The following is a 25,906-nucleotide window of genomic DNA, read 5'->3' on the forward strand; positions in this document are numbered from 1 at the left end:
TTTTTCTGCAAATATTCATTTGTCATATGTAAAATATTAATGTCTTGGGAGCTGAATTTTGAGAATACTGAGTATTTATATCTTTTACTCCCAATAAATTCTGGTACCAGAAATAAAATAAACAAACTCTAAAAGAAACATAACATAGTCTCTTTCTGTCTAATAAATATATAATGGAATCCAAGCCTTATCCCTAAAATGGACCAGCTTTTATTAAGTTGGAACTTTTTGCTTAATTTTTCTGACTAGGTCTTGGCATTACTAATGGCAGTGCCAAGCTTTATAAATTGAATTTTTTATATAACATGACAGATTCCCTAGGAATGTAAACTGTAGTCATAGACATGGATCTATAATTCACATATTATTTTATTTTTTAAGATAAAAATCATAGACATATGATTCCACTTTCTAACGCAATGGACTCCAACTTCTGAGTGATACATATTCTCACAGAGTAATGGACCTTCTGACCGGCCTCCAGCACTTCCTTTATTACAACTTCTCACGTACAGAAGAAAAAAATGTTTCTAGCTTGCTCCTGTTAAACTGAAAGAAATTATCATTGCTCTATTATCTAAGTATTTATTTTGTGTCTTCTCAAAAAGATAAACTCCAGTGGCAAACAAACATTTAAAACACACAACATCCACATTTGAAGATGTCATTTGCAGCTGAAACCTCTAAATAAAAACTTTACTTGTAGATTATTTAAAATTTAGAACTTTTAAAGGTGGGGAGAGGGATAAATTAGGAGTTTGGGATTAACATATACACACTACTCTACATAAAATAGATAAACAAGGACCTACTGTATAGCACAGGGAACTATACTCAATATCTTGTAATAACCTATATGGGAAAAGAATCTGAAAAAGATATATATATTTGCTGTACACACCTGAAACTAACACAACATTGTAAATCCACTATATTTAAATAAAAATTTTTTTAAACTTTAGAACTTTTGCTGTTTGCATTTTGAAGCAGTTCACAGAAAAAATAGACATATGTGACGCTAGTCTACTGAATTTGAGAACTCTAGATTTTAACTACATTGTCTAGTAAATGGTGACTGATCAAGTTTCTGTTGGAGAAACTGATGCACATTGTTTGAATGAGTAATGAGAGAAATGAAAGCAAGTTTTCTTTCTTTCTGGAGCTCGTAGCTCATGATTCCTAATCTCCCTTTTTTTCATTAGTAAGTAAAGAGATATAAGTAAACAATGTAAGTTAGAAAATATTGCTTCATTCTAAAATTCACTTCTTTTAATATGTTAATGGCAAGGTACTATATAATAATGTAAAGACTTATTGCTAATTTTGTGTGTATAATAAAAGAATTAGAAGGATGAACACAAGACAAATGTGAGTTGAATGGAAAACAATTGATGATGTATTGTTGAGATATTTAAACTCAATCAGGAGAGTGAAGATATAGAGAACCAAGCTAGAGGTGAAGATATAGAGAACCAAGCTAACTGAGAGGCAGTGTGTGACTAATGTAATAAACTGATGCAAATTCAATAAAAGTTTTGTTTATTACCTTTTCTTGAATTTTTTCTAGATCCCAGCAATTATTAGACTATATATCTTTAAAAAATAAAGCTTATAGAGTTTTTCTACAAATGTTAATTGCATAAGTTGTATTTCAATATCTGCTTACATAATTCATATATGAACATGTGAACACTTATGTACAAGAAAAGATAATGATTGAATTTCATTGTTGTTGTTATCAATTCCTGATAAAAGCAGTATAAACATTTGAGAAATTCAAAGTAAATGCACTTCAGTGAAAGGCAAGGAAAAATTTTACCATGAAAAATATTCATATGCAATATTATATATCTCATATCAATGTCTTATTCCATAAAAATAGCTATGTTAGGCTTTGTATGTAAATATTTAGAACAACTACATTTGCATGACTCCATTTTTGTCCTAAGGATTGAATGCAAATTGCTTGTTTAAAGATGTTTATTTAAGTTCAATTGTAACAAACATAATTTTGGGTCAAAAGTATCAAGCAATGAATTTCACATATTATACAGAGAACAATCCATGTTGCAAAATCGTAAACACTATATGAAGATGACAAGATAGGTTTTCCTGAAATTTTAAATTACATTAAATAAGCTTGAGATATTGTACTAAATGCTAGCATATGGAATATAAGATTTCCAAATGTTAATTTAGTTAACTTTCTTATAGTAACTATACACACCTACTATCTTATGTCTATTTCTAGAAGTAACATAGTAAATTATGAGATATATTTCAGTAGAACAAGGAGGCCATCTTGAGGTCATTCTAGAAATGTACATGTTATTCTTACACAGAGCTCACACACAATTTATGATTTAAAAAAATACAACCTTTGAGCAAAGTTAATATTTTCCGTATAAAATGTTATGTTTCTTAAAAAAAAAAAAAAAAAGCAAAGTTTCTCAAGAGCATTTAGATTTACTTGAAATCATCCTCTCTCTCTCTCTCTCTCTCTCTCTCTTTCTCTCCCTCTTTGTTTCTGTCTGCCTGTCTGCCTCTCACACACACGCACACGCACACACACACACACAGACTACAAAGAAGTTGTTTTTTGCCGAATGATGGATAAAATTTAAAATAAGTATAAGACTGTACAAAATGCTTCAGCTAAACTGTCTTAAATATTTTTCTACAGTTGTAAAATAGAAACTTCCCACAAATATTTGTCCATGCCCTTCATTAATCCATTGTATATCTATTTTGCCTTTCTAGTTCTAGAAAAATAGAAATAACATTTAATGTGAGGTTTTGGGTTGCCCCATGTTTGCCTTTTCCTATGCACTTTGAGTTAAAACTGGACTCGCTGGACCATTGGCAGAATGTTCTGGCCCCTCAGGGCCACTTGTGGGTTTAGAACTTTCATCCTCTTTATTTCCTTCAGGAGTCTTATCCAGGGCACCAGGTGGACTCACACAGTTAGCATCCTGCTTCGCTTTGTCCACTTCATTATCAAATTCAATTTTATCTTCTTGTTGGTTGTTTTTCTTCACCTGCCCATTCTGGGCAGGGCAGATGCTAGCAATGATGTCATACAGGAATTGATATTGCTCCTAATAAAGGGAAGAAGAAAGGAATTACATAAAAGGTTTATGTCATTATTTTTACATCAGATGAAAATTAGCAAGACTTAATCATTTACTTGGGCAAGACCTGGGTATCAGAAAACAATTCTCATGTGTTTTCATAAAAAAGAACATTTTAAATGGTTCACCCTCCTTACAGTTCTAAAGGACTGACTGCAGGGCAATCTTCAGAATTTGCCTTGTAGCCACACCAGACTGGTGTTCGGCCCCCTTGCAGGCTGTGTGGGGTGTCTCATTCCTAAACTTTTGCAAAGGAAGCCATTTTTGGTGCCCACCCTCTTGGTTCATGCCTACATATCATTTAGCATCAGATCAGGAGTCACCTGCTTCAGGAAGCCAATCTGATCCCCTTGGGTTAAATTCAGTGCCCTCATTCATATTCTTCTAATAGTTTCTCTGTCATTTCACTTACTACATTGTTTAATAAATGTCTGCCTCTTCCTCACACTAAACAATGAGTCTCTTAATGGCAAAACACGTAGCAGGCCCTCACTATACTTTTAACATCAATACATGTAAGCTCAAGGTCATACATAAGTAAAACCTGCCTATATTTGAGTGAGTAGTTAAGTTTACTTTGTTACTAAATCCCAGACCATCATCTATGGTCACTACCACTTACAGAGGACACAGCTTAGATTGATTGTGACAATGCTCACCCATTATCCTCTCTGTATCCACACCTCTTTGCAAGGTGACTTTGCAGGCCCTTTGGACAAAGGTTGGGTCTATGACCCCATGCCCTACACCTGAGCTGGCCTGTGACTTGTTCAGATAATAAAATGCAGAGGAAGGCATGTTCCAGTCCCAAGCCTGGGATCCAAGTGGTCTCACTCTGCCCCTAGGAACCCTGCTGCCTTTATGGGAATGTGTCGGGCTAGGCTTCTGGATGAGGAGAGACAGGGGATCCACTCATCCCTATTGCCACAGCTAAACGCCAGCTAACTGCCAGCCTAGTGGCAGTCAAGGTCCTTTTGGACAAAGTCAAATTGCCGTGGACACATCAGCGACAGCACACATATCCGTGAGCCTGGTCCAGGCTGGCTAAGCCTAATGTGATCAGCAGAAATCTTCAGCTGATCAAACATATTATTGAATTATAATAAACGTTTTTTTTTTTCAGTTTCTAAATTTTGGGGTGGTTTGCTACACAGCAACACAAATGGATACAGGATTAAAAGTGGGGGAACTGAGGGAATCCATGAGCTTTTAAAAACATGTTCTTCAAGAACCACCACCACAAAGTGTTGGCAAACTCCAATTAGGTCTCTTATTTATACTAATAATAATTCAATGTGAATTATCATGTAAAATGGAATTTAAAAGAGAAGACTAGAAAAGTAAATAGAAAAGAAGTAATGGAAAGGAGAGGATCAGAAGAGGGGGAGGGGAGGGAAGGGAAGGAGAGAGAAGAAATCGTCAAAATAAAAATGCAAAACATGTTAAAAGCAATGATGACAGGGCTTCCCTGGTGGCGCAGTGGTTGAGAGTCCGCCTGCCGATGCAGGCGACACGCGTTCGCGTCCCGGTCCGGGCAGATCCCACATGCCGCGGAGCAGCTGGACCCGTGAGCCATGGCCGCTGAGCCTGCGCATCCGGAGCCTGTGCTCCACAACGGGAGAGGCCACAACAGTGAGAGGCCCGCGTACAGCAAAAAAAAAAAAAAACAATGATGAGGTATACTTACATATGTGGGAACCATTCCCGGCCTAGCTTTGCGTAGAGATTTTACTGCTTGAAAAACATCTATCACTTCTTCTGTTTCTGCACTTTCCAAGAGATTTAACAAAGCACAAAATATTCCTGTTTGCTGAGATCCATCTCTAAAAAAGAAAGAAATAGATTAAAAAAAAAATCTACATTATATGGAGAAAGTGACATTGGAATAAAAATTGAAAGAGAGAGAGACAAGAATACATGCTTCCACTTCATGTTTACTGTAATTATTTTATTCCAATATCTTAAGAACAAAACTTTTCTGCTAAGTGTATGTTTTATGCAAACTTTTTCAATTTGGGAATATAATAGTCATTTAGTTAAAAAAAATATTTGTCGTAAGCTTTAAAAATATACTTTCTTCTATTAGTACTTTACCAATTATAATGCACTTTAATTTACATCTGAAGTTGTTAAGACAAATATCATAATATCCGCCAGACAGATGAGGATACTGAGATTTAGGGAAGATAAAGTCATGGCTAGAAACTGATGAAACCAGAAATACTGGACCTGATATTTTGTGAATTACTAAACCACATGCTTTTTCTCCTCTCTTCTGCCTCTCCAGTGCTTTTTACAAATGTTAACACTTCTGCACCAATAGAAAAATGATACCTAGTGAAGTTATTTATTAAAAAGAGGGCAACCAGATTACTTACCAAGCTGTGAGAGGTATGTTAGATTATAATAAAAATTCAATTTAAAGAATATGTTAATAGCAGAACTTTATTTATTGTACATAACAAGGAACATGTAGTAGGTATTCAGCCATTCCCTAAGAAACACATACAGTTTTAAAGCCTAAACTTCCCGTCTTATTTTTCTTTCCATGTAAGTTTTACCTTTGAACACTGAAATAAATGCCAAAAAGTAATATCTGTCTAAGGTCCTGATTATAGCATATACAATTCTAATAATAATAATGAAGGTTCTCAAAAATTCTAAAAGCCCTTTGCTAGATTTACATTTCTCATTTTACTTTACTATTTTTCATTTCTAATTTACTTTACCATTTTTTATGCAAACATTTTATATCATACACCCTTCTTTCAATATCTCTTATTTAAGGTGGATATCTATCACAGATGAAAATAAGGGTCTGCATAACAGAAGTTAATCAAATCAAGTATTATTATGGATATTATTAAAATCTTTGCCTTTGGGGTCCATTTAGAGAGTCAGGTGATGGGTTTCAAATCGAAGCTGCTAAACATTGAGATTTCAGTTTAATAAATTGCTTAAGATATGTTTATTGGAGGCAAAGCATTCAGTCTTCTGGATTTTACTGACGCCTAATAGCGTGGCTCAATGCACTTAGGCAGAAATAAAATGCAACATCCATCCATCCGTCTGTCCTTGCATCCTTCCATTCATTCAGGACATGTGACATTCCAGGTTCACAGCCTAACAACATTGCACTAAAATATAATTATTTCTACTGTATTTCTAAAATAGTTATGCTGTGGGAGCACATGGGAGAGAGTGTCTGACTCCCTAAGAGGCTTCCACTGCAGTCATGCATTTTTATCTGTTAGGAGAAATAGAATTTAACAGAAGGTGCAAACCAAGAGGTCAAGAAGGATGCTGATTTTTAGAGCACATCCCATCAAATCCCACCCACCTGCAGTGAATGAGGAGAGGCACATTCCTGTGAAACTTATTCCCTTCAGTGGAATTCTTCTTGGGAAGTTTCTGTTTGAGATTCTGAATCATTAAGATTAATTCTTTGGGCTCCACGGGCAGCTCTTCCCCATTCCAGTTATTGAATTGGTACTGGAACACAGTTTGTGGATCTTTCCTCTAAAACCAGAAGGGAAGGGAACATAAACTCGAGTGAAGCTCAGCCCATCTGATAAGTTGATAGTCATGTTTTCCTCACAGTTACTTTCATTTAAATCATTTAAATTTTTTATTCTGAGAACATTATAGAGAGAGTTGCTTTGTGTTCATAGAATGGTTTATATTAGTTTTTCAACCAGATCAATTACCCCAAAGATACATACTCCTGAAATTGTTTGTATACCTTGGAATGTCTCAGTTCAAATGCACGGATGGTATAGGCTGAAGATTTATTGGTGTCCTTCATATGAACTTCTACGTCTCCATATGTTTGCTTTCCTTCCTCCCAGTACTGAGAACAGGCTTCCTAGAGAAGAAAGAACATGATTCAACATCATCTGCCCAAGGGTTCTGTTTGTTTTTAAATGCACTCAGAGTACCTCTCTCTGTCTTTGCTCTATCCCTGTCCTTTTTCTCTTTTCTTCCCTCTGTTCTATTAAATTTGAAATTACAACTTGTGCTCTAAAATTGAATCTTAATCATAAAGATCTAAAATCTATTTGAAGTATGTTGGACATCCATTCAACAAATACATGGTGTTGCCTTGTGCAAATCAAGGGAACCTAGGGATAGCCAAGGTGGCCAGGACACCACAGGAACGGCTCTGCCATCCCTGGTGTAGATCTCAGATTTGTTTTTCCCTTCCTTCCATGCCCTTACCATCACCTTTTCAAAATGGATGGATTGACCAGACGTTGTTCATGACCCCTGCAATAACTTAAGTCTTTCTGTTCCTCCAGGGGTCCTTGGGGAAGGAGGTTACACCTCTTGGAGCTTTGTCTCTATCTTGTCTATATCAGTTGATTGAATATCCAAGGAAAGAGTCAGATTGAAGAACAGGTGGATCACAAAGGTATTTCCTCCTTCCTCAAATGGTTTCCCACCAACTACAGTCCCACAGTTGCTGACCATGATAGGTATTCCTGCCCACACTCCCGTTCCATTTCCTGACTTTCTCAATTTAGATGAAGGAAAAGATTGCTAGAATTCCACATTGAAAATCTGAACATAGATTTCTTTTTTAAAAAAGAAAAAACAGAAAGATTAAAAAAAAACAATTTTCTATGTACAAGGGTACATAGGGAAAAGAGAGAGAGAAAAAGAAGGCATATAGTATAATGCGTACTTATGAGAATATTTATTAAATAAGCTTTAACATATGTCAGATAATGTGTTAGGTGCCAAAACTAAGATGTACTGCCAGGTAAATTTTGATAACTTGAGGTATTCGGAAAGGCTCAAATACATGTAACAGGCATTAGGCAGAAGATCAAATTAGATCTCAGGTTCACCTCCAGCTATAGAGTTGTATGACAATAAATATTACATGGATATAAAGAAGACAGGATTTAGAAACATTTTCCAGAGTTTTATCGTTCTAGAAGAATGGGATCAAAATGGGAAGAGAAGGCATATTTAGATACATGGAATGTCAGGAAATCAAGTCAATGATGAGAACACAAATGATGTGTTAAGATTCAGTCAGTAAATCTACTTGCCCAAGGTGGAAAGTATGGAAAACATAAACATATGAGGAAAATGGAAAGATACATAGGGCTCGATTATTGAGGGTCATAAATACCAGACTGAGGAGTTTGGTTTCTATCCTGATAAAAAAAAAGGAAAATGTGACTGTTTGTTGTTTTTAGCAGAGGGTGGCACTGGGATTGCTGTGCCTTATATGATCTGTGAGCAGTAGGAAGGGCTGGTGAGGGGCTAACAGGAGAGAGGGTCAGAACCCGAATGCAAAACTTTGGAGGCCAGCGCTCGGATGGAAAACGGGGAGAATGAACAAATGGAATTGTGTGACAGAGGGATCAAAAGGACTCAGGTATAGCAATCAAGTAAGTAATCCAAGAATGAAGAATCAGATTTTAGGACAGAAAGACTTAAAAGCTTCTTAAAAGTACAAACCTGGTCTCCATTCTTTAGCTCTGTCAGCATAACAATCACCTTGACTTTTCTTTGGAATATCATTTGCCAAAAGTCACCAATGGTCTCTTTCAGTGGTCCCTGAGCTGCAATCATCACTTCAGGTTTCCAATAGCTCTTTAAAAAAAATAAAGGTGAGACTTAGTTACTAGTGCTGGAGAGCGAACAGTGCATGTTTAAAGTAACCATTTGAAAGTGCAGTCACTTAATTTGATATCAATGCTGTTACCTAATATTAAGATGCTTAGGTCCAATCCTGTGATAAACCATAGTGGAAAAGCATATAAAAAAACATTATATATATATCTGAATCACTTTGCTGTACAGCAGAAATTAACATGACATGGTAAAGCAACTATACTTTAATTTTTAAAAAGTGAGAAAAAAAAGATTCTTAGGTCCAAAAAACAATGTGATATGTATATATAAGATATTTACTTAGTTAATGATAATACCTGACTAACAGTGTGAAATCAAGTTTAGAAGATATTATTTTAGGAAACTAACAATTTTTCCTTCCCAAAATACCATTTTTTCTACTGGAAAGCTTAATGTGATGGTAAAAAGAAAAAAAAGCATAAGCATTTCAAGTTATCTTCATCATGCCTCTAATTTATGTTTATATATTCTGCTATCTTATAATTAATAGTCTATGAATACATATCGATATTTTAAGAAAACTGGGAAAAGAAATAAATTCAACTTAGTGTACATGCAAAAAGTATTTACTGAATTACTAAAAGTTCCTTGTTTGAATTCTCAGTGTATCCAAAATAAAGGTATGTGACACAGACTCATTTAAATATTCAGAAAATCGGAATGAAAAGCCTTTAACTATAAAAATATGCAAATTTAGGTTTGCTTACAATTTGGGTATATGAGTGAGTATAAACATTTTCAAATACTTGCTTTTGCTGAAATGTCATTATTTTTCAAATTATATTATAGTCATGTTTGTCATAAACTGTAACTAATAGCATTGTTTTGTTCTGTATCGACTCATTAGGTTTTAACATCTGAGTCTTGCAATAAGTTAAGATATAGCATTAAAAGTGGAAATTCTCATGTCAATCAATACATAGCTATGGTCAAGCTCATCATTCTTTTATAGAATCACTTAATCCATGGCCATAATAACATACATATATTTTTTAGCATCGGACCTTGGGTTCTGGAAGCATAAGGACCTACCATTACAAAGGAGGCATTGATGTATTTGCCCATCTCTTCCGAGTCACTGTCATCGTCAGAGGACTCATCTGAGTCGTGCTCACTCTCCTTGCTCATCTCCAGTTCATGCTTAAGTGTCACTCTGTTAAAGTCATCTATGCAAAACAAAGTAGCACTCAGTCTTCCTTTAAAGGCCCCTAATCTCTGCTTGATCAACATGTGGAAATTAGAAAGTCACTTAGAAGTGACAGATTACATGATGTCCATGTATTGATCTACAAGGAATGAGATCTTGCTCCATTTTTATTGATTAACAAATTATTTTTTAAAAGTCTAATAGAAAGAAGATCCCAAGAAAGTTCCAGGAAAAAATATAGACCATAACTCTATGTCATAATGTTCCATACGATTATGCAATCTTTGATATATATACTTTAGTTTTCCATGGAATATCATCAGGCTGATGGATAAAAGTTTTAAAAATACATATGTGTTAATAAAATACATAGCTTAAGTAAAAACCTGATTTCTCAATTATATCATATTAACATTCAATTAACAATCTTAATTCAATGGGTATCTCAGATAATTTGTTCAACAAGAAAAGTATTTAGTCCATAATTTCTCACTGTTTCTCAATTTCTTTCATTTATAATAACCTGATCAAATGATCTGATTAGCTACAGCACCATCAATTCCATATTTTAAACTATATTCATAAGGACCTCTTCAGTAATTAACTAGGTCAGCCATGCATTGATCCGATTTATTTGGTTGTCCAGCTTATTACCTTGGGTTATATTTTCTCCGTGCTAGTTTTAGTGTAGGCAACTGAATAAAATTATAGTTGTACCAGGTGTGGTCCTATCAATATACTTAAGTAGCAAAATTCAAGTCTTGAAAATTATGCTTATTTTGATCTGTTAAATTTGATGATTTATAGTATATTTCCCATCTACTTTTAACCTCCTTGGTGTAAGGAAGGGATAAACAGAAAACGTAAAGGGAACAAAAGGATGTAATTTTGCTATTTGGCTATTACCCTGGAGTAAATAACTGCAATAAACTGAAGATGAGAGAAAACTGGTAAAGAGGACTTGGCTTTTGTCCCCCAGATTCAGAGGTTACGTCTTTCTGAAAACCCATTTCTGAACTAATTGGTACAAAGAAAACATGGAATATTGTCTGTCCTCCGAAGTCCATTGTAAATGTTTGGCGTTCAATGTATTTGCTACAACTAAAATTCAAATAGCCTATAACTATTCTCTACTGTCAAGCAAATGTTGAAAACTTGCTTCCAAATGGTTTGTGTGTGTGTCTCACATTAAACAAATTCAAAAGAGAGCTTCACTTTGTCTGATACAAAAAATAAAATAAGCTGCATACATGGAATGACGTTAGAATTCCTGTTTTTACTCTTATTTTCTTCTTGATTCCCAGTGTGCTGTGTCCTCCAGCTCCTATATGAAGGAAGTCTCTGAGGGAAAAAAAAAAAAGAAAAAACAGAAAGGAAACTCCTTTAAAAATTTATGTATTGGCTTAGTTTATTATTGTAGCGTAAGATGCTCCCTAAGAAAAGAATTTCACCAGGTTTTGTGAAATGTGCATACGTTCCCTAAGGGCACAATTTTTAAGTTTGCCTCTGAATTTTTCTTTATAATTGCTCAGGTATTAAGTACTTTGACATGGCGAATTTGAACGTATACAATTATATAACAGAATATGTTTCCCGGTTAAGAGGTGCTGGATAGCAAAATAGTATGGTTTATTCTTGTATAAGTTGAAAGCAACGCATAGATGTTGATTATTCTCCATATTGCAAAAGCAATGGTAAATTATTTTAAATGATCCAAAGTAAATTCTCTAGATGAAGCATTTGCCGAAGACTAGGCTCACGTTTCAAATAATCAATACCTCATTTCTTTAAGCCCTCCAGACTCTTTCCCTCTCCCTCGCGATAGCTAATCAATCAGTTGGCAAGACCTATCATTTCTCCGGGTGGAGCTCTCAAATCCTTCCGCTTTTCTCTCTTCCTACTTAGTCCAATCTGCTTTCACTTCTTACTTGAAAACATCAGCAGTTTTTTCACTGGCCTCTTTATCTTCAATCTCACTTGCTCTAATCCTTCTAAAACACAAAACAGAGCAGGTCCCCCCTCAGGTTTTTGGCAGCTTCCCATCTTTGTTAGGAAGGATTCAGCATGTGTACAGCACAGAAAGCCTGTCAGGAGATGCCCTTGACTGTCTCTGCAGCCTCACCTCCTGCTGGGACCCCCTGCACTGCAGCCAAACCTACTTCCCCCAGTCTTGGAAGGGGCTAAGCTGTCCTTTAACTCTTAGCAAATTCTCAGGTGTGTTTTCTACCTGGACTCTCCTTGTCCCTTTTTCTCACTCTGCTAACCTCTACTCGCCCTTTAGATATCTGTTTACAGGTCAGTCTCTACCGGAAGATCTCCCTGCCTGCAGCCTTTTCTTCCCAATAAATAACTTAAATAAATATTTGTCAAGTGGATGAATAACTTAAACTGAGAGAGCTCATCATACAAAGTTCAGGAAGATTATACACACACATTATACACATATATGTTTGTGTATATATAGGTATGTGTGAATATGTATTATATATAAATGTTTCGAAAACTATGGTGCCTTCTTTCAAACTAAATATGGAAACTTGTTTCAAATCACACTCCAGCCTCTTCATTTCTTAACCTCTTCACCTCCTATAATTTTCCTCCTCTCTTCAGCCATCCACATTCCCCACTCCACTTTTGTAGGTAGGTTTCATTCCAAAGATTGCATCACTTTAAAAGTTATGACTTCAACCATCCTTCCTATGGAAAATTACCTCTATTCTTCCCAGTAATTTATTTTAGTACCTCCAATCCAGCAATCTGCAATCCTATCAAAACCTTTATCATATTGTTTTTACTCCTTTCTTTTTTTCCCTCATGTCTTTCTGTGGCCAATATGCTCTTTATTATCCACACTGTATCATTCATTTGCAAACACCCTTAGTGCCTTTGCCTCCCAACTTTCAATTATTCACTTTAAAAAATTCTAGATGGGTTTAACCCAACTATACACAGCTCTAACCCCAATGTTACTGTAGGAAACAAAAACAAAACAAAACAAAAAACCGACTGGTTCTCTTTAATTTCATGACCATAAATTTCAAATGATCCGATAATTCTGGCACCCCTACCACCTTTGCCTTGGAGATTGCTTTCCTACTTTGATAGAACTATTTCATATGCTTTTCTCTTTCTCAAGCATAAGCCCTTCTTTGCCCTACTCACTTCTGTCTCCCTAAACTCCCAACCAATGATCTTACTTCGTATTCTCTTGAGAAAAATAAGGCAATTAGACAAGAACTGCCTCAACTTCCCGTCACTAATCTACCAACCAACCTCCATCTCTACCCTCATTTTCTGTCTCCCTTTCTGCTTAGATGGAATAATTTCACTGTTTCTATGAGATCTGTGGTCACTACCTGTCTGGATCACACCCACTCCCCACGTCCACATACAAATCACTTTGATTCTTGTGCCTAGAATTGTACTCAGTACAGAGCACAGACTCAATCATATTTGTTCAGCCAAAGAATTTACCGTTTTTTAAGTGACTTTACATATGAATGTTTAAATTAAATGTATAAGTGTTTTAAACAGTGTCTGTCTATATGCAGTATAGTGGGGTTAGTGTATCAAAGGTGGTCAATTTATCAGCTAAAAGGGCAAGAATAAGAAAACACCCCTCTATTGAAGACCATGCCAGTAGCCTACTAGCTGTTCCATCACGGTGACTATCTCAAGCCCCACTCCCACCCCAGCCCCACTCTGATCCAAAACATTAAACGATTCTGCATCTGATTAAAAGCACATTCCTGGTCTTGCTGTGAAACTCTCTGAATTGACCAGTTTGGTAGTTTACGGAAAGATTCAATAAACTGAAAATCATAGGTGAAAGAGAAAAGTTACAAAACATTTTTTTGACAACTGAGCAATTTGGAGATAGATATGCCAACTCTCTGAAATCACAGTAAGCTACATCCTAGGTTAGTTTTCAGAGTAACTGCCTGATAAATAGGTTAGGACACACATATTTATCTTAGTTTCTGTCTACCAGCTCCAGCCAGTTCATGTTCCTAAGTAGTCATAAACTCCTCTAACTATTTCCTTTACAAACCAAAACCAGATGTAATTTTTAAAGGTGAGATGCTACATTGCCTTTGGTGGGCCAATTTTGTGGCCATATGCTATTATTCTGACACTTTATTTTATACCAGCTTAATGAAAAATGGTTAAAATGTTGGCTGTAGAATCAGATTTCTTGGTTTAAACAAGTTTCCTACGGAATAGCTGTGTGCTTTCAGACATTTCTCTTAAACTCTGCGTGTCTTTGTTCTCTCATCTGTGCTCCATTTTATGGCAAAGCCCAAATACAAGAACTATGTCAAGTACATAGGACAGCACTGGAAAAGAGACAGAGGTTCAAGTTATCTGTAATGGTGCTCTTGTTCTCACTATTGTTACCTGGAATTCAGCTTCCAGTGGGGAAGGCTCACTGGGTGGATCTCTTTTCTTCATGTTAGACAGATATGAATGTAACTCAGACAAGCTCACTTCTGTTTCCCCAAACTGATTGTATTCCACCAAGGCCTGATGGATCAAGATGTACTGTGCCTACAATTTCAGGGAAGAATATAGATAATTAATTGATAACTTAAAGTCCTATCAATCACATTTAAATAAATTCTACATTCCCATAATTTTGCTCATATGGAGACAATGTATGGAGAAGAAAACTGATATCTGTAACATTTAAATAATCTGGAAGTTAGCTCTCATGGTTCTATGGGATATAAGCAAATTCCATCCCAGATTTTTTTTTTCCAGAAAAAAAAAATAGCTTGGTAAATAGATGAGGCATCTACAAGGTAGGGCATAACTTATATCTCATTCCTAACAGTTAAAAAACCTTATCTGTTACTTCCTTCTGTGACTAGTATTGAGTCAGTAAGTTAAATTACTAATATATAAAACTATAATAAGTTTCACACTATATCTGAGAAAGAAAAAAGCAGGCTGATATTCCATAGAACATATTTTTTAAAAGAGTTTCCTAGAAGCTTTTAATAGAGAAAATTGTTCTATAAAGCACAATAGGCCAAACCCATATTTAACAACCCTAACCTTTTATCATATTTGAATCCACCATTTTTAAATAAATGACATCTTTCTGATAAAATTCAAGCCACTTTAACACCACCTCTAGTCCCCTGAGTTTGGCTGTAACATCCTTCCACTCTATTGTGTTTTTCCACAGGAAATAATTTCTTTTTTTTTTCTCGTGTACAATCTGTTTTTATACTCCTACACTAATATCTATGTGTTTATAACATTGTACGTTTTTGTGTCCTTTCTTAACAATGACATAAATTGAATTGTATACGTTTCATCTGGTGACTATATTCACTCATTGTTTTCATCTGAGCATCTACCTACACAGAGAGCTACAGACCTAGATTATCCTGTCAATCACAGCAGAGCATGTGTTTACAAAGGGTCCATATGTCCACATTCTGTTTGCTCATTCCCATATTGATATATAGTTAAGGTTTTCCATGTTTTTGTTATTCTAACAATGCTGAACACAATGAACATTCTTGAACATGTTTCTAGTTGCACACATTTGCAAATGCTTCTCTCGGTTATATGCATACATGTAGAATTGCTGGGTCAAATGCAGACAATTTTGATAATAACCGTTGTTTACAATTACTGACTACATGCATCTTCCAGGGGCTTGTCTAAGTGCTTACTTGGGTTCCCCTTTGTGTCTTAACTCTGTAAGGTAAATACTATCATTATCTCCATTTTACATATGACTTACCTGAGGCACAGGGACATTAAACATTGGTAAAATGGTGCTCAGTATTAAGAATAACAAGCACGATTTGAAACTACTACATCTAGTTCCCCAAACCAGGCTCTTAACCACTGTACCGTCCTATTCTTGTCTCCCCAGTTTTAACTTTATGAGATGCTGCCAAACTGGGTTTTGGTATTTAAAAATTTTTCCCAATCTGATATGTGTAAGTGCTATTTCATTATTATTTTTTTTTATTTTTTATTTTTTTGCGATACGTGGGCCTCTCACTGTTGTGGCCTCTCCCATTGCGGAGCACAGGCTCCGGATGCACAGGCTCAGCAGCCATGGCTCACGGGCCCAGCCGCTCTGCGGCATGTGGGATCTTCCCGGACCGGGGCACGAACCCGTGTCCCCTGCATTGGGAGGCGGACTCTCAACCACTGCACCACCAGGGAAGCCCCTCATTATTTTTTTTAAATACATTTTATAGTCATCCTCCTTCCACAGTACTCTCAGCCACTAATGCAAAATGCTTCTGACTGCAATTGGTGCTTTATTTTTCAGGAAATTAAAAGAAAACAATTTTCACCCACTGTTCGAGGTTGAGAAGAATTTGGATTTCCTTTAAGATCTCTACTCCCACCACAAAAAGATTTAAGCCAAAAGGCATAAGTGAGGATAGTGACTGTGGCCTGGAACATACCTCCACCTGAACCATCAGGCACCTCTGTCGCCTTAGCTTGACGACATAGCCATAGACATCCACCTTGCTCTCTGCCTCCAGGCCTTCTAACATGGCATCAATTCCAATATAGGTGCCTGTGCGTCCAACACCAGCACTGACAAAACAAATGAAAAGGTTGAAGGTATGATCGATCACGGCAGAAAAATGAATGGAAAAGCCAGCAAGGGTGAAGCAGGGAAAACAATGTCAGTTTCTCCTCATAGATTGTTTCTCAAAGTAGCAATTGCCAAAGGGGAGGGTGGCCCTAACACCCCGAGGAGTGAAAATTTGAACAGTCATTGTGCTTTTGGTGGAGGTCTTTATTTACCTGCAGTGCACCACGACAGGGCCACTGAAGAAGTTGCTGAAAGCGTTCACTCTCCTGCGCAGCTTGAGGAGCAGGTGAGGGTCTTCGGGGACCCCATGGTCTGGCCAGCTGGTGAACTGAATGTGGGTCACTGCTCTCCCAGTTGTTTTTTCTTTCCTCTAGCCAGGGGATAATATTTTTTTTTAGATGATTTTTTTCTCAGAGCAAACTATGGGACATAAGTAAGTGGAAGGGAGGAAAAGTACAAAAAACTCCTCGTGCAAGTTATTTTTCATTCATGATTACATTTTCCTTTCCAATGAATAACTAGGAATTGACACATCACACAGGACTGGCATGCACCAACCAGTAAGCAATTACTTCCCAGGAAGGTAAGTAACCTATGGTTAAGTGTAGCTGAAACCACTAGGGACTTTCATGCTGCCAAGCCAAAAACAAACAAACAAACAAAATAACAACAATAAAACACAAAACAAGGGGATTGGTGGGTGGGTGTGAAAAGATACAAAGTAAAAGCCATTCTCACAGCTGTTTGAAATACTTCTGTTTGGTAGGAAGACAAACAGGATTATTGTCATATGAAGAAAGCTGATTAATTATATGATTAATGCTATATTTCTCATATTAGAAGTGTCAGCTCAACTGTAGAGAGAGAACTCAGGAGAGTCAGCTCCAGATTACAGCTCATGTTTCTCCCAGTTTCAAGGTAAGCACTAGAAGATACATAATTCATAATTCTCTGACCAAGTATGAAGAAGAACTACCTACATTTAGATAATGGAAGAAACAAACAAACAAACTTGGTTGGTTTTAATTTTCAGATAGGAAATAACTGACTTAATGAAGAATAGTAATGGCAGACTAATCAACATAACCAGGATGGTATTGGCTTCTACATTCTTGGCTTTACTGCATCATGTCTTTGGCCATGAACCACTGGTGGGATTGTTCCACAGCCTTCCAAGGGCATAGTTGTTAGTGATGCCACAGGGCCTTAGGAGGCCTTGGGAGAAATAGGCAACTGATATTTTTTTCTTTCACAAAATGTATCTGGATCATATGGAAATACAATTTAGATTACTGAGAAAACCTGCCATAAATGGAATTCAGAGAAAATTTCAACCTTATCTATAAAGACTTCCATTTTTTGACATCTTTATTAAGATATTTTCACATTTCTTTAAAGTGTAAATGTTTTCATTATATTCACAGAGTTGTAAATCATCACCACTGTCTAATTATAGGGCATTTTCATGACCTCCCCAAAAGAAACCCGTACAGATTAGCAGTCACCTCTATTCCTGCTCCACCCACCTCAGTCCCAAGCAATCACTAACCAATTTTTTATCTCTATAAATTTGACTATTGTAGACTTTTCATATGAACAGAATCATATAATATGTGAGAAGACCACCATTTTAACTATTATTTAAGGCCACACTGACAATTTTCTTTTCGGAACTAAACATTTTATCTCACCTACAGAGTTAGAACTTTAGACTTCTTACAGTAGTCTCTGTGCCATTTGTATATATTTTCCATAATGGTAATAAACCCATTGAGATGAGGGACCATTTTATCATTAATTCAATAATGCAGTCATTCATTGAACACAATTGATGAGCTCTTTATACTTCAAGGGTCACAGCGTTATAAACACTTTTGATGTGATGTGGACAAACACTATTTTCACTAGTGACTTAACTTGACCCTGTTGGCTTGTATTGTTGTTCTAACCCAACTCTTCCTCCTGCAGTTCATTAAAAAATAATTTTCCAGATATATTTCAATGTCTCACATTTAATATTCCATAATTATATTTTTAGACAAACAGTATGAAAATTAAAATTATGTCATAAAGCAAACTCACATTTGCAATGGTCAACTTCTGAATGATGTAATCCGGGCATCTTTTGTGCTCATTGATCTCTACAATCACATCTCCAAAAACCCGGCTGCCCTCTTCCATCAATGGCCAGTATAATGCACACTTGTTCTATATTTTAAAAAATCATTAATGATTCCAGTTTTTCATGTAAATGGATTTGTTTATTAAGCATTCTTTGTAAAACAAAAGAAACAAAAATGTATTCTTTGAAAGTCTCAAGACGTTTTTATAGTCTCCTGTAAACTGTGATGCTTGGAAAGTATTCCATTTCCCATTAAGTGCCCTGAAGTATTTCCTTCATACAACCCAGCAGAAGAAGGATGATCTTCCCAGGCTTAGCTGCATATTAAATGGGGACGTGCTTGGTGGTCAGCAGAAATGATGTGGTTGCGTGTGGTTAATTTCAGGCTGGGGGATGGGGAGGCTTTCACGCTTCCTAAAGTCACGTTACATGAATTTTCATCTATCTGCCCAAGGTCTGTGTGTTTCAAGTATTAAAAAGTACTTGTGAAATCAGCCCATAGAAGTGTACTGAACTTAAAATAATACTGCAACAAACTAGGAATCACATAGGAGTCCAGCAATGAAGCAGAAACATTTAAATGTTATACTTATATACAAATATTTATATATGTGCATATTTAATTTTTCTACAAGTATGAAATTTTAAATCAAGTGTTATACTGATTCAGACAGAGAATGATCTGTTTTGTCATCAAGCACATACATATGTGACTTTTCAAAATGCAATTCAACACTCTCTTTTCCTAACATCCAGCCTCCACCCTGTGAGTCCTGGACCTTTACCCTATGAACCTTCTGGGTCCTTACCTTGTTCCCTTCTTCACATCGAGTGACCATGACAATAACCGTGGCTTTCTGTTCCCAGATCATCCTCCAGAAATCATCAACAGTTTCATCCCTGGGACCTAGGGGGTAAACAAATAAAAACTGGTAAGAAATATCTCCTTCAAAGTGCAATAAAACAATTTTTCAAAAAGAATGTTGGACTCTCAGAGAAATTACCTTGTGCAGCAATGTATTTCCTGGGTTCTTTGAAACCCTGTTCAAAACACACACAGAGGTATATCATTTACTGAGCGCTCAGTTATATATTTACATGTAAAAGTGTGAGATAGGGCAGTTGCCTTAGATCTGCCATTTCTTGGTTGTGTATTTCCCTGGGCAGTTTCAAATTAAAAGGGGGGATTTACTAACTCAATGGCAGTTAACTGTGTCAAATATGTTAGTCACCATTTACAAACAATATTCATGACCTCCATGGGTCTTTGCTATATACCCTAAACAATTTTTAAAGCTAGATAGACTTTATCTTCATGTGGGAAGGCGCAGCAATTTATAAGCATAATACAGGCACTCCTATATTTTAGATCCTGCCAACCTTTATAGCACCATCTGCCAGAATTCAAACCTCCTTACCAGCCATAGAGATACTTTGGGGATTTTTACTCAATTTCTTTCAATAAATCATCCTGAGGTTAGCCCCATACTTCTACCTCTTAACGAGTGCTGGGATATACCGCTGATTCCCTAGAATCCTTTTCTGCCACTCTAGATAAGAGATACAATAACTTTCATTTTATTACCTACAATGTCTGCTTTCTCCACTCTGGTTACCAAGGCAAAGAAGGAATAGAGACAGGTGAGACACTGTGCTAGTTTCTTTCAAATTATCTCCTACTCCTCAGACTTACCTCAGTGATCAGAAAAGCCCTTCAGAGAGATAACCTTTGCCCTTAGATGAAATTCAGTCACGTGGGCCACAATAATCCATGATTAATTTTAGTAAATTCTTGAAACTTCTATCTCATGATATAGTATTATTCATACATTCATTTATTCAACAAGTATTCATTGAGCGGCTACAGTCTGTCAAGTACCTATCTAAAATCTGGAGACATATTTTTTCCATGAGCTCCCAGGTCTGCTGGAGAAAAGTAAGTATAACTCGATACTATAATTACCATATTTATTTGAACACAAAATATAAGGTTTTTTTTCCTAGAGACTGTCTAAATCCTTATAAAATCTGCTCTTAATGACTTTACTTTGAAGAACAAGTTATTGTTTGGAAAAGACACTATACACAAATAAATTTGTTCAACGTTAATTGTGAAGGCCTGCAGTGGTCACCTACAGAATCAGTTAAAATAGAGGCCAAAATTATGGCACAGTCTTAGTAATTATTTTTGGACTATGACCTCACATTTGAAAGTGTTAGTTGCCACTGTAAACAAGCCTTTTGAATATCATAAGAACAAGAAATTGCATTGTGGATACCAAGAGCACATGTCAGGGCAAGAGGTATGTGTTGCTTGGGATAGAATTTACAGGGACAACATGAAACAAAAATATAAAAACTCTTTTTTTGTATTTTTTTTGTTGATTTGTTTTTATTTCTACTGCCTTGGGAGACTGACCTAAGAAAACATTGGTATGATTTATGTCAGAGAATGTTTTGCCTATGCTCCCTTAAAGGAGTTTTTGATGTCATGTCTTATGTTTAAGTCTTTAAGCCAATTTGAGTTTATTTTTGTGTATGATGAGAGGGTGTGTTCTTTTCTTTTTTTTAATACAGCAGGTTCTTATTAGTTATCTATTTTATACATACTAGTGTATATATGTCAATCCCAACCTCCCTACAAAAACTCTTATGCATCAAACAAAGTTGATGGGAAGTAGGACATTGTACAGGTTAGAGGGCTGTCTCCAGACAGAATGCTTGAGAAAAAACATCCTAGCTTTGCTTCTACTAGCAAAATTGGGAACACCTCAGAGTTGTTGTGAGAGTTCATTGAATCAATATATGTAAAGCACTTAAATTCATGACTGATAAATAGCAAATGTATAATAAATTGTATTATTATTTTACAGTCATCATAATCATTAATGTCAAGAATTTTGCTCTGGAAAATCATCAGTTATCTCACAAAAGGACACAGAAGTTGCTTGTTTCATGAACGATTCAAGTAAAAAGGTTTTTTTCATTATTCTATAATTTTACATAAATTGTGTGTAGTGGACTGAATAATGTTCCCCAAAAAACTCATGTCCACTCAGAATCTCAGAATGTCACCTTATTTGGAAATAGGGTCTTTGTGGAAGATGGGGTCATACTGGGTGAAGATGGGCTCTAAATCCAGCGACTGGTGTCTTTTATAAGAGAAAGGACACACAGTGACACAGACACACAGGGAAGGAGGCCATGTGTTGACAGAGACACAGAACAGGGTGATACAGCTACCAGCCAAGAAACACCAAGGATGGCCAGGAACCACTATAAGCTGGAAGAGGCAAGGAAGGATTTTTCCCCAGACCCTTCAGAGGAAGCATGTCTCTGCTCACACCTTAATTTCAGACCTCCAGCCTCCAGAACTGTGAGATAACACATCTTTGTTGTTTTAAGTCACTCAGTTTGTGATGTTTTGTTATGTCCACTCTGGGGAATTAATACACTGTCTAAATAAATAAATGAATAGATAGATAGAATTTGAACATTTTACTTTCTTCACTGAAAGTTTGTGAAAGCTTATATAATCATGTAGATCAGAATAAACAAACCAAACCTCAATTTCAATTGTTTTTTCTTTGAGAAAAATTTGAAATTACCTTATAAACCAGCATGGATGATAGTATGAGACAGTTTGTCAACTGTTTGATTGTCAAAAACAATTTTTGATAGTCACTGTTTTGGCAGTCTGTGTGGAAATAAACACTCATACTTTGCTGGTGGAACACATCTGGGTACAACCCCAGTGGAGGACTATTTGGAAATGTCTTTTAAATTTACAAATGCATATTCCCTTTGAGCTGGCAGTTCTTCTTTGAGGAATTTATCCTACAGATATGCTGAAACTCATTGAGAAGTAACATGAGTCAAGATTATTCATTAAACCATTGTTTGTAATAGTAGATTAGAAACCATATTTAACGCTTGTTACTATAGGAACTGATTAAATACCTCATAATGCAGCTATGCCAAGAATTACTCTAAAAATATTAAAGAAAGATGTAGAAATGTTCGGTGTTCAGAGCCAGCAACCTACAGCCTGTGGGTCAAATCGGCATGGCCTGATTTTGTAAATGCAGTTTGTTTTTCGGAACAGCCACATTATGTATTGTTTATAGAAGTGTAGTCACTGGGCTTCAGAGCTGAGTAGCTGTGGCAGAGATGGTATGTCCGGCAAAACCCCAAATATTTGTTATCTGGTCTCTTACAGAGAAAGCTTGCCATTCCCTGCTTTTTACAGTGATATTTTATGTATCCAAGATATATGTTTTAAGTAAATGACGCATTATACAGAACAGCGTGAATATTACCTTAACATTTTTGGAGAAAGGAGGGGGTAACAAATGTTGCTGTTTTCTTGTTTGTGTATTAAAAAACTCCCGCTGGATAAATAGGAAACAACATAGAGGTTACCTTTTAAGGTAGGTGGAGGCACTGGGTAAATGGTGGATTGGGTGGGAGGAATTGTTTTTAAGTCTCTCTGTGTTTTTATACTGCTTTTTTTTTTTTTTAATTCGTGTGATGCATTACTTACTGAACAATTGTTTAATAAATTACATTTTTAAACATTTTAGATAAATTAACCATGCACTATATCCTCATACTGTTACTAATTGAAAAAGGGCAGGGACTTCCCTGGTGGCACAGTGGTTAAGAATCCGCCTGCCAGTGCATGGGACACGGGTTCGAGCCCTGGTCCGGGAAGATCCCACATGCCGCGGAGCAAATAAGCCCGTGAGCCACAACTACTGAGCCTGGGCTCTAGAACCTGTGAGCCACAACTACTGAGCCCGTGAGCCACAGCTACTGAAGCCCACGTGCCTAGAGCCCGTGCTCCACAATAAGAGAAGCCACCGCAGTGAGAAGCCCACACACCGCAACGAAGAGTAGCCCCCGCTCGCCGCAACTAGAGAATGCCCGCGTGCAGCAACGAAGACCCAACACAGCCAAAAATAATAAATAAATAAATTTACTAAAAACAAAAATTAATAAATAAATAAATAAGAAAAGGGCAAAAGTACCAAATTAATCAGAGCCTCCCAGTCCTATCCTCTATGGTGAGGGGCAAAGACGGAGCTCTTATGAGAAATACACACATAGATAATTTAGATAATATCCAGCGTATAACAGGTACAAGAGTATTTTAATTCTTAGTTATCATTCTGTTTGGAAAGAAAAAACCTATATTACCTAGCACCAATAACAAATAATAAATAACTATTCTTGCAAATATTAGTGATTTTGTTGTTTATATCAATGGCATTTATGATCTTCCTTCAAATCATTTCAAATAATATTTCTAAAAATTTTCCATGAGAGGATATATGTATAACTGATTCACTCTGCTGTACACCTGAAACTAACACAACAGTGTAAATCAACTATATTCCAATAAAACTTTTTAAAAATAAAAAATTTAAACAAAAATTTGCCATGGCAAAGAAGGAGCTGAACGGAATGCATAGATACCAGAAGAATGAAAATAGTCAGAGACAAAATGATGAAGATATAAAACCATCTGGCTGTTATGCACTTTTTACTCACATCAATATAGCTGGCATTGATATAGTTGGACCCTGCCTCTCCATTTATGTCAGAGAGTTCAACACGGTTATAATCATCTGTTCAAAGAAAAGAAATATTAAATAAGTGAAATCATGAATAATCAAGTAGCCCAAATGTATGGAAATCCAGTTCTCGATGAGCACTTACAAGGAAGGATGTCAACGTAGCGGTTTTTATTCTGGTTAAAGGGTTTTCGAGCATCCTTGATAGAAAACTTGCCAAATACCCTCGGAATGCTCTGAAAGACACAAAGATCCTTTGGGTCACATTCAAGAAAAACCATTTCCCCTTGCCACTTATCCTTTTGAACAAATGACACCTCTTGGAACATATTTCCTTTACACCGATGAACAAGTTGCATATGGTAATAAATGAATATTATTAGGAATTATGCAAAAAACACTCTCTAAGAAAAATGAATGATAGGCTACTTGGAAAATAAATCCAATGGAAGAGAGCAAATTTAGCAGTTATTGCTCTGCCACTTTAAAATTCACTGAAAAACACACTTGGATGATTACCTAGAGCAAAAGGACAAAATCAGCCAAATACGTTTCAAGATACAGCTTCATAACTAGTATTCATACAATGAAGCAGCATTATCTTGAAATGTTGACTAGTTTTATGACGATGATATTCTGGTCTGCAAATATCTGCTAATAAAAAGCTGCTTTGACTCCATTGCACTATTATGTGGGATAAACTATCGAGGCAAATGGTTATACAATACATTTAAGGTGAATTACGTTGATAACAGAGTAAACTTTCTCATCACGTATCGAGAAGAGCACACACCTGGAATTCAGCCAGGAAGAGCCTCCCTTCATCAGCGATCTTTCTCTTGTAAGTTTCCAACAAAACATCTGCATGGATGGGCTCCACGTTCATCAGTTGCTTCTCATCATCTTTAAACGTAGTAAAGATTCACGACTAGTGTTAATGTCTCTCTTTCCCTTGTTCATGTAAATTTCATTAAATATATACCTTGGGTTCAGTCCTTAGTGTTTTTCCTTTTCATACACATTCCACCTGGAAAATCTCACTCACACATAAAGATTCACCTGTAAACCTATGAGGTCTAAATCTTGAGCTCCAGCCCCCTTCTGGCCTTTGTATTAATCTTTCCCTCTTATTCTCAGATTTTCCACCCAGTTATCCCATAGGGACCTCAAAGTCAAGATGTTCAAAGTAATTTTCCCTTGATTCTAGCATCTCAAATCTTGGCAAACAGGACCACCATTCACAAAGTCATTCAAGATGGAAACTTCCAGGTGATCCACGATTTCTCCCTCTGTCCCCGTATCCAACAGGTCACCGTGTACTTTCCATCCTTTCTGCCTGTGGTCATGCTCAGGACTCTTCTTCATCCACGTAAGGACATCTTCCAGACTCCCCTTCCTGACTCCAGCCTGTCCCCACCCTGATTTATCTTTTAAACTGCCAGAAATTAATCTTCTGAAATACAAATACGAGCCTGCAGCTCTGCTTGTTGAAAAAAACTCACACTATTGTTTGTGCTCCATAGCCTATAGGCTAAAGTTTCAATGTCTAATGTGATATATGATCCCTTTTTATCATCTCACCTGACCCATCTCAACCACACTGTTTCCTACACTTGCTTTACATCTTAGGCGTGAGTGTTCTCCAAGTGCATCACACACTTTCTTGTCCTCATGTTTCTGCACACACTGTTCTCTCTGTACATA

The 25,906-nt window shown here is 36.4% G+C and overlaps 1 protein-coding gene across 6 annotated transcripts in view; it reads right to left on the minus strand.

The window, feature by feature from the left end:
* Positions 1-1,962: 1,962 nt before the first annotated feature.
* PTPRC (protein tyrosine phosphatase receptor type C) overlaps positions 1,963-25,906 on the minus strand; it is a 123,433-nt gene continuing 99,489 nt past the window's right edge. For all 6 annotated transcript variants that reach the window (XM_024764217.1, XM_024764216.1, XM_024764215.1 and 3 more), the window contains 16 exons: positions 24,996-25,105; positions 24,348-24,438; positions 24,180-24,256; positions 19,631-19,667; positions 19,436-19,533; positions 18,587-18,712; positions 16,717-16,874; positions 16,368-16,503; positions 14,326-14,475; positions 11,178-11,268; positions 9,813-9,946; positions 8,604-8,738; positions 6,874-6,996; positions 6,472-6,650; positions 4,819-4,954; positions 1,963-3,098 (listed from right to left, as the gene is read on the minus strand). In XM_024764217.1, coding sequence (XP_024619985.1) covers positions 2,823-3,098; positions 4,819-4,954; positions 6,472-6,650; positions 6,874-6,996; positions 8,604-8,738; positions 9,813-9,946; positions 11,178-11,268; positions 14,326-14,475; positions 16,368-16,503; positions 16,717-16,874; positions 18,587-18,712; positions 19,436-19,533; positions 19,631-19,667; positions 24,180-24,256; positions 24,348-24,438; positions 24,996-25,105 — 2,057 coding nt within the window. In that variant the 3' untranslated portion in view covers positions 1,963-2,822. The remainder of the gene's footprint in view (positions 3,099-4,818; positions 4,955-6,471; positions 6,651-6,873; positions 6,997-8,603; positions 8,739-9,812; positions 9,947-11,177; positions 11,269-14,325; positions 14,476-16,367; positions 16,504-16,716; positions 16,875-18,586; positions 18,713-19,435; positions 19,534-19,630; positions 19,668-24,179; positions 24,257-24,347; positions 24,439-24,995; positions 25,106-25,906) is intronic.

Source organism: Neophocaena asiaeorientalis, unplaced genomic scaffold (assembly GCF_003031525.2).
Source record: "Neophocaena asiaeorientalis asiaeorientalis breed wild unplaced genomic scaffold, Neophocaena_asiaeorientalis_V1.1 scaffold159, whole genome shotgun sequence".
NCBI classification, from domain to species: domain Eukaryota; kingdom Metazoa; phylum Chordata; class Mammalia; order Artiodactyla; family Phocoenidae; genus Neophocaena; species Neophocaena asiaeorientalis.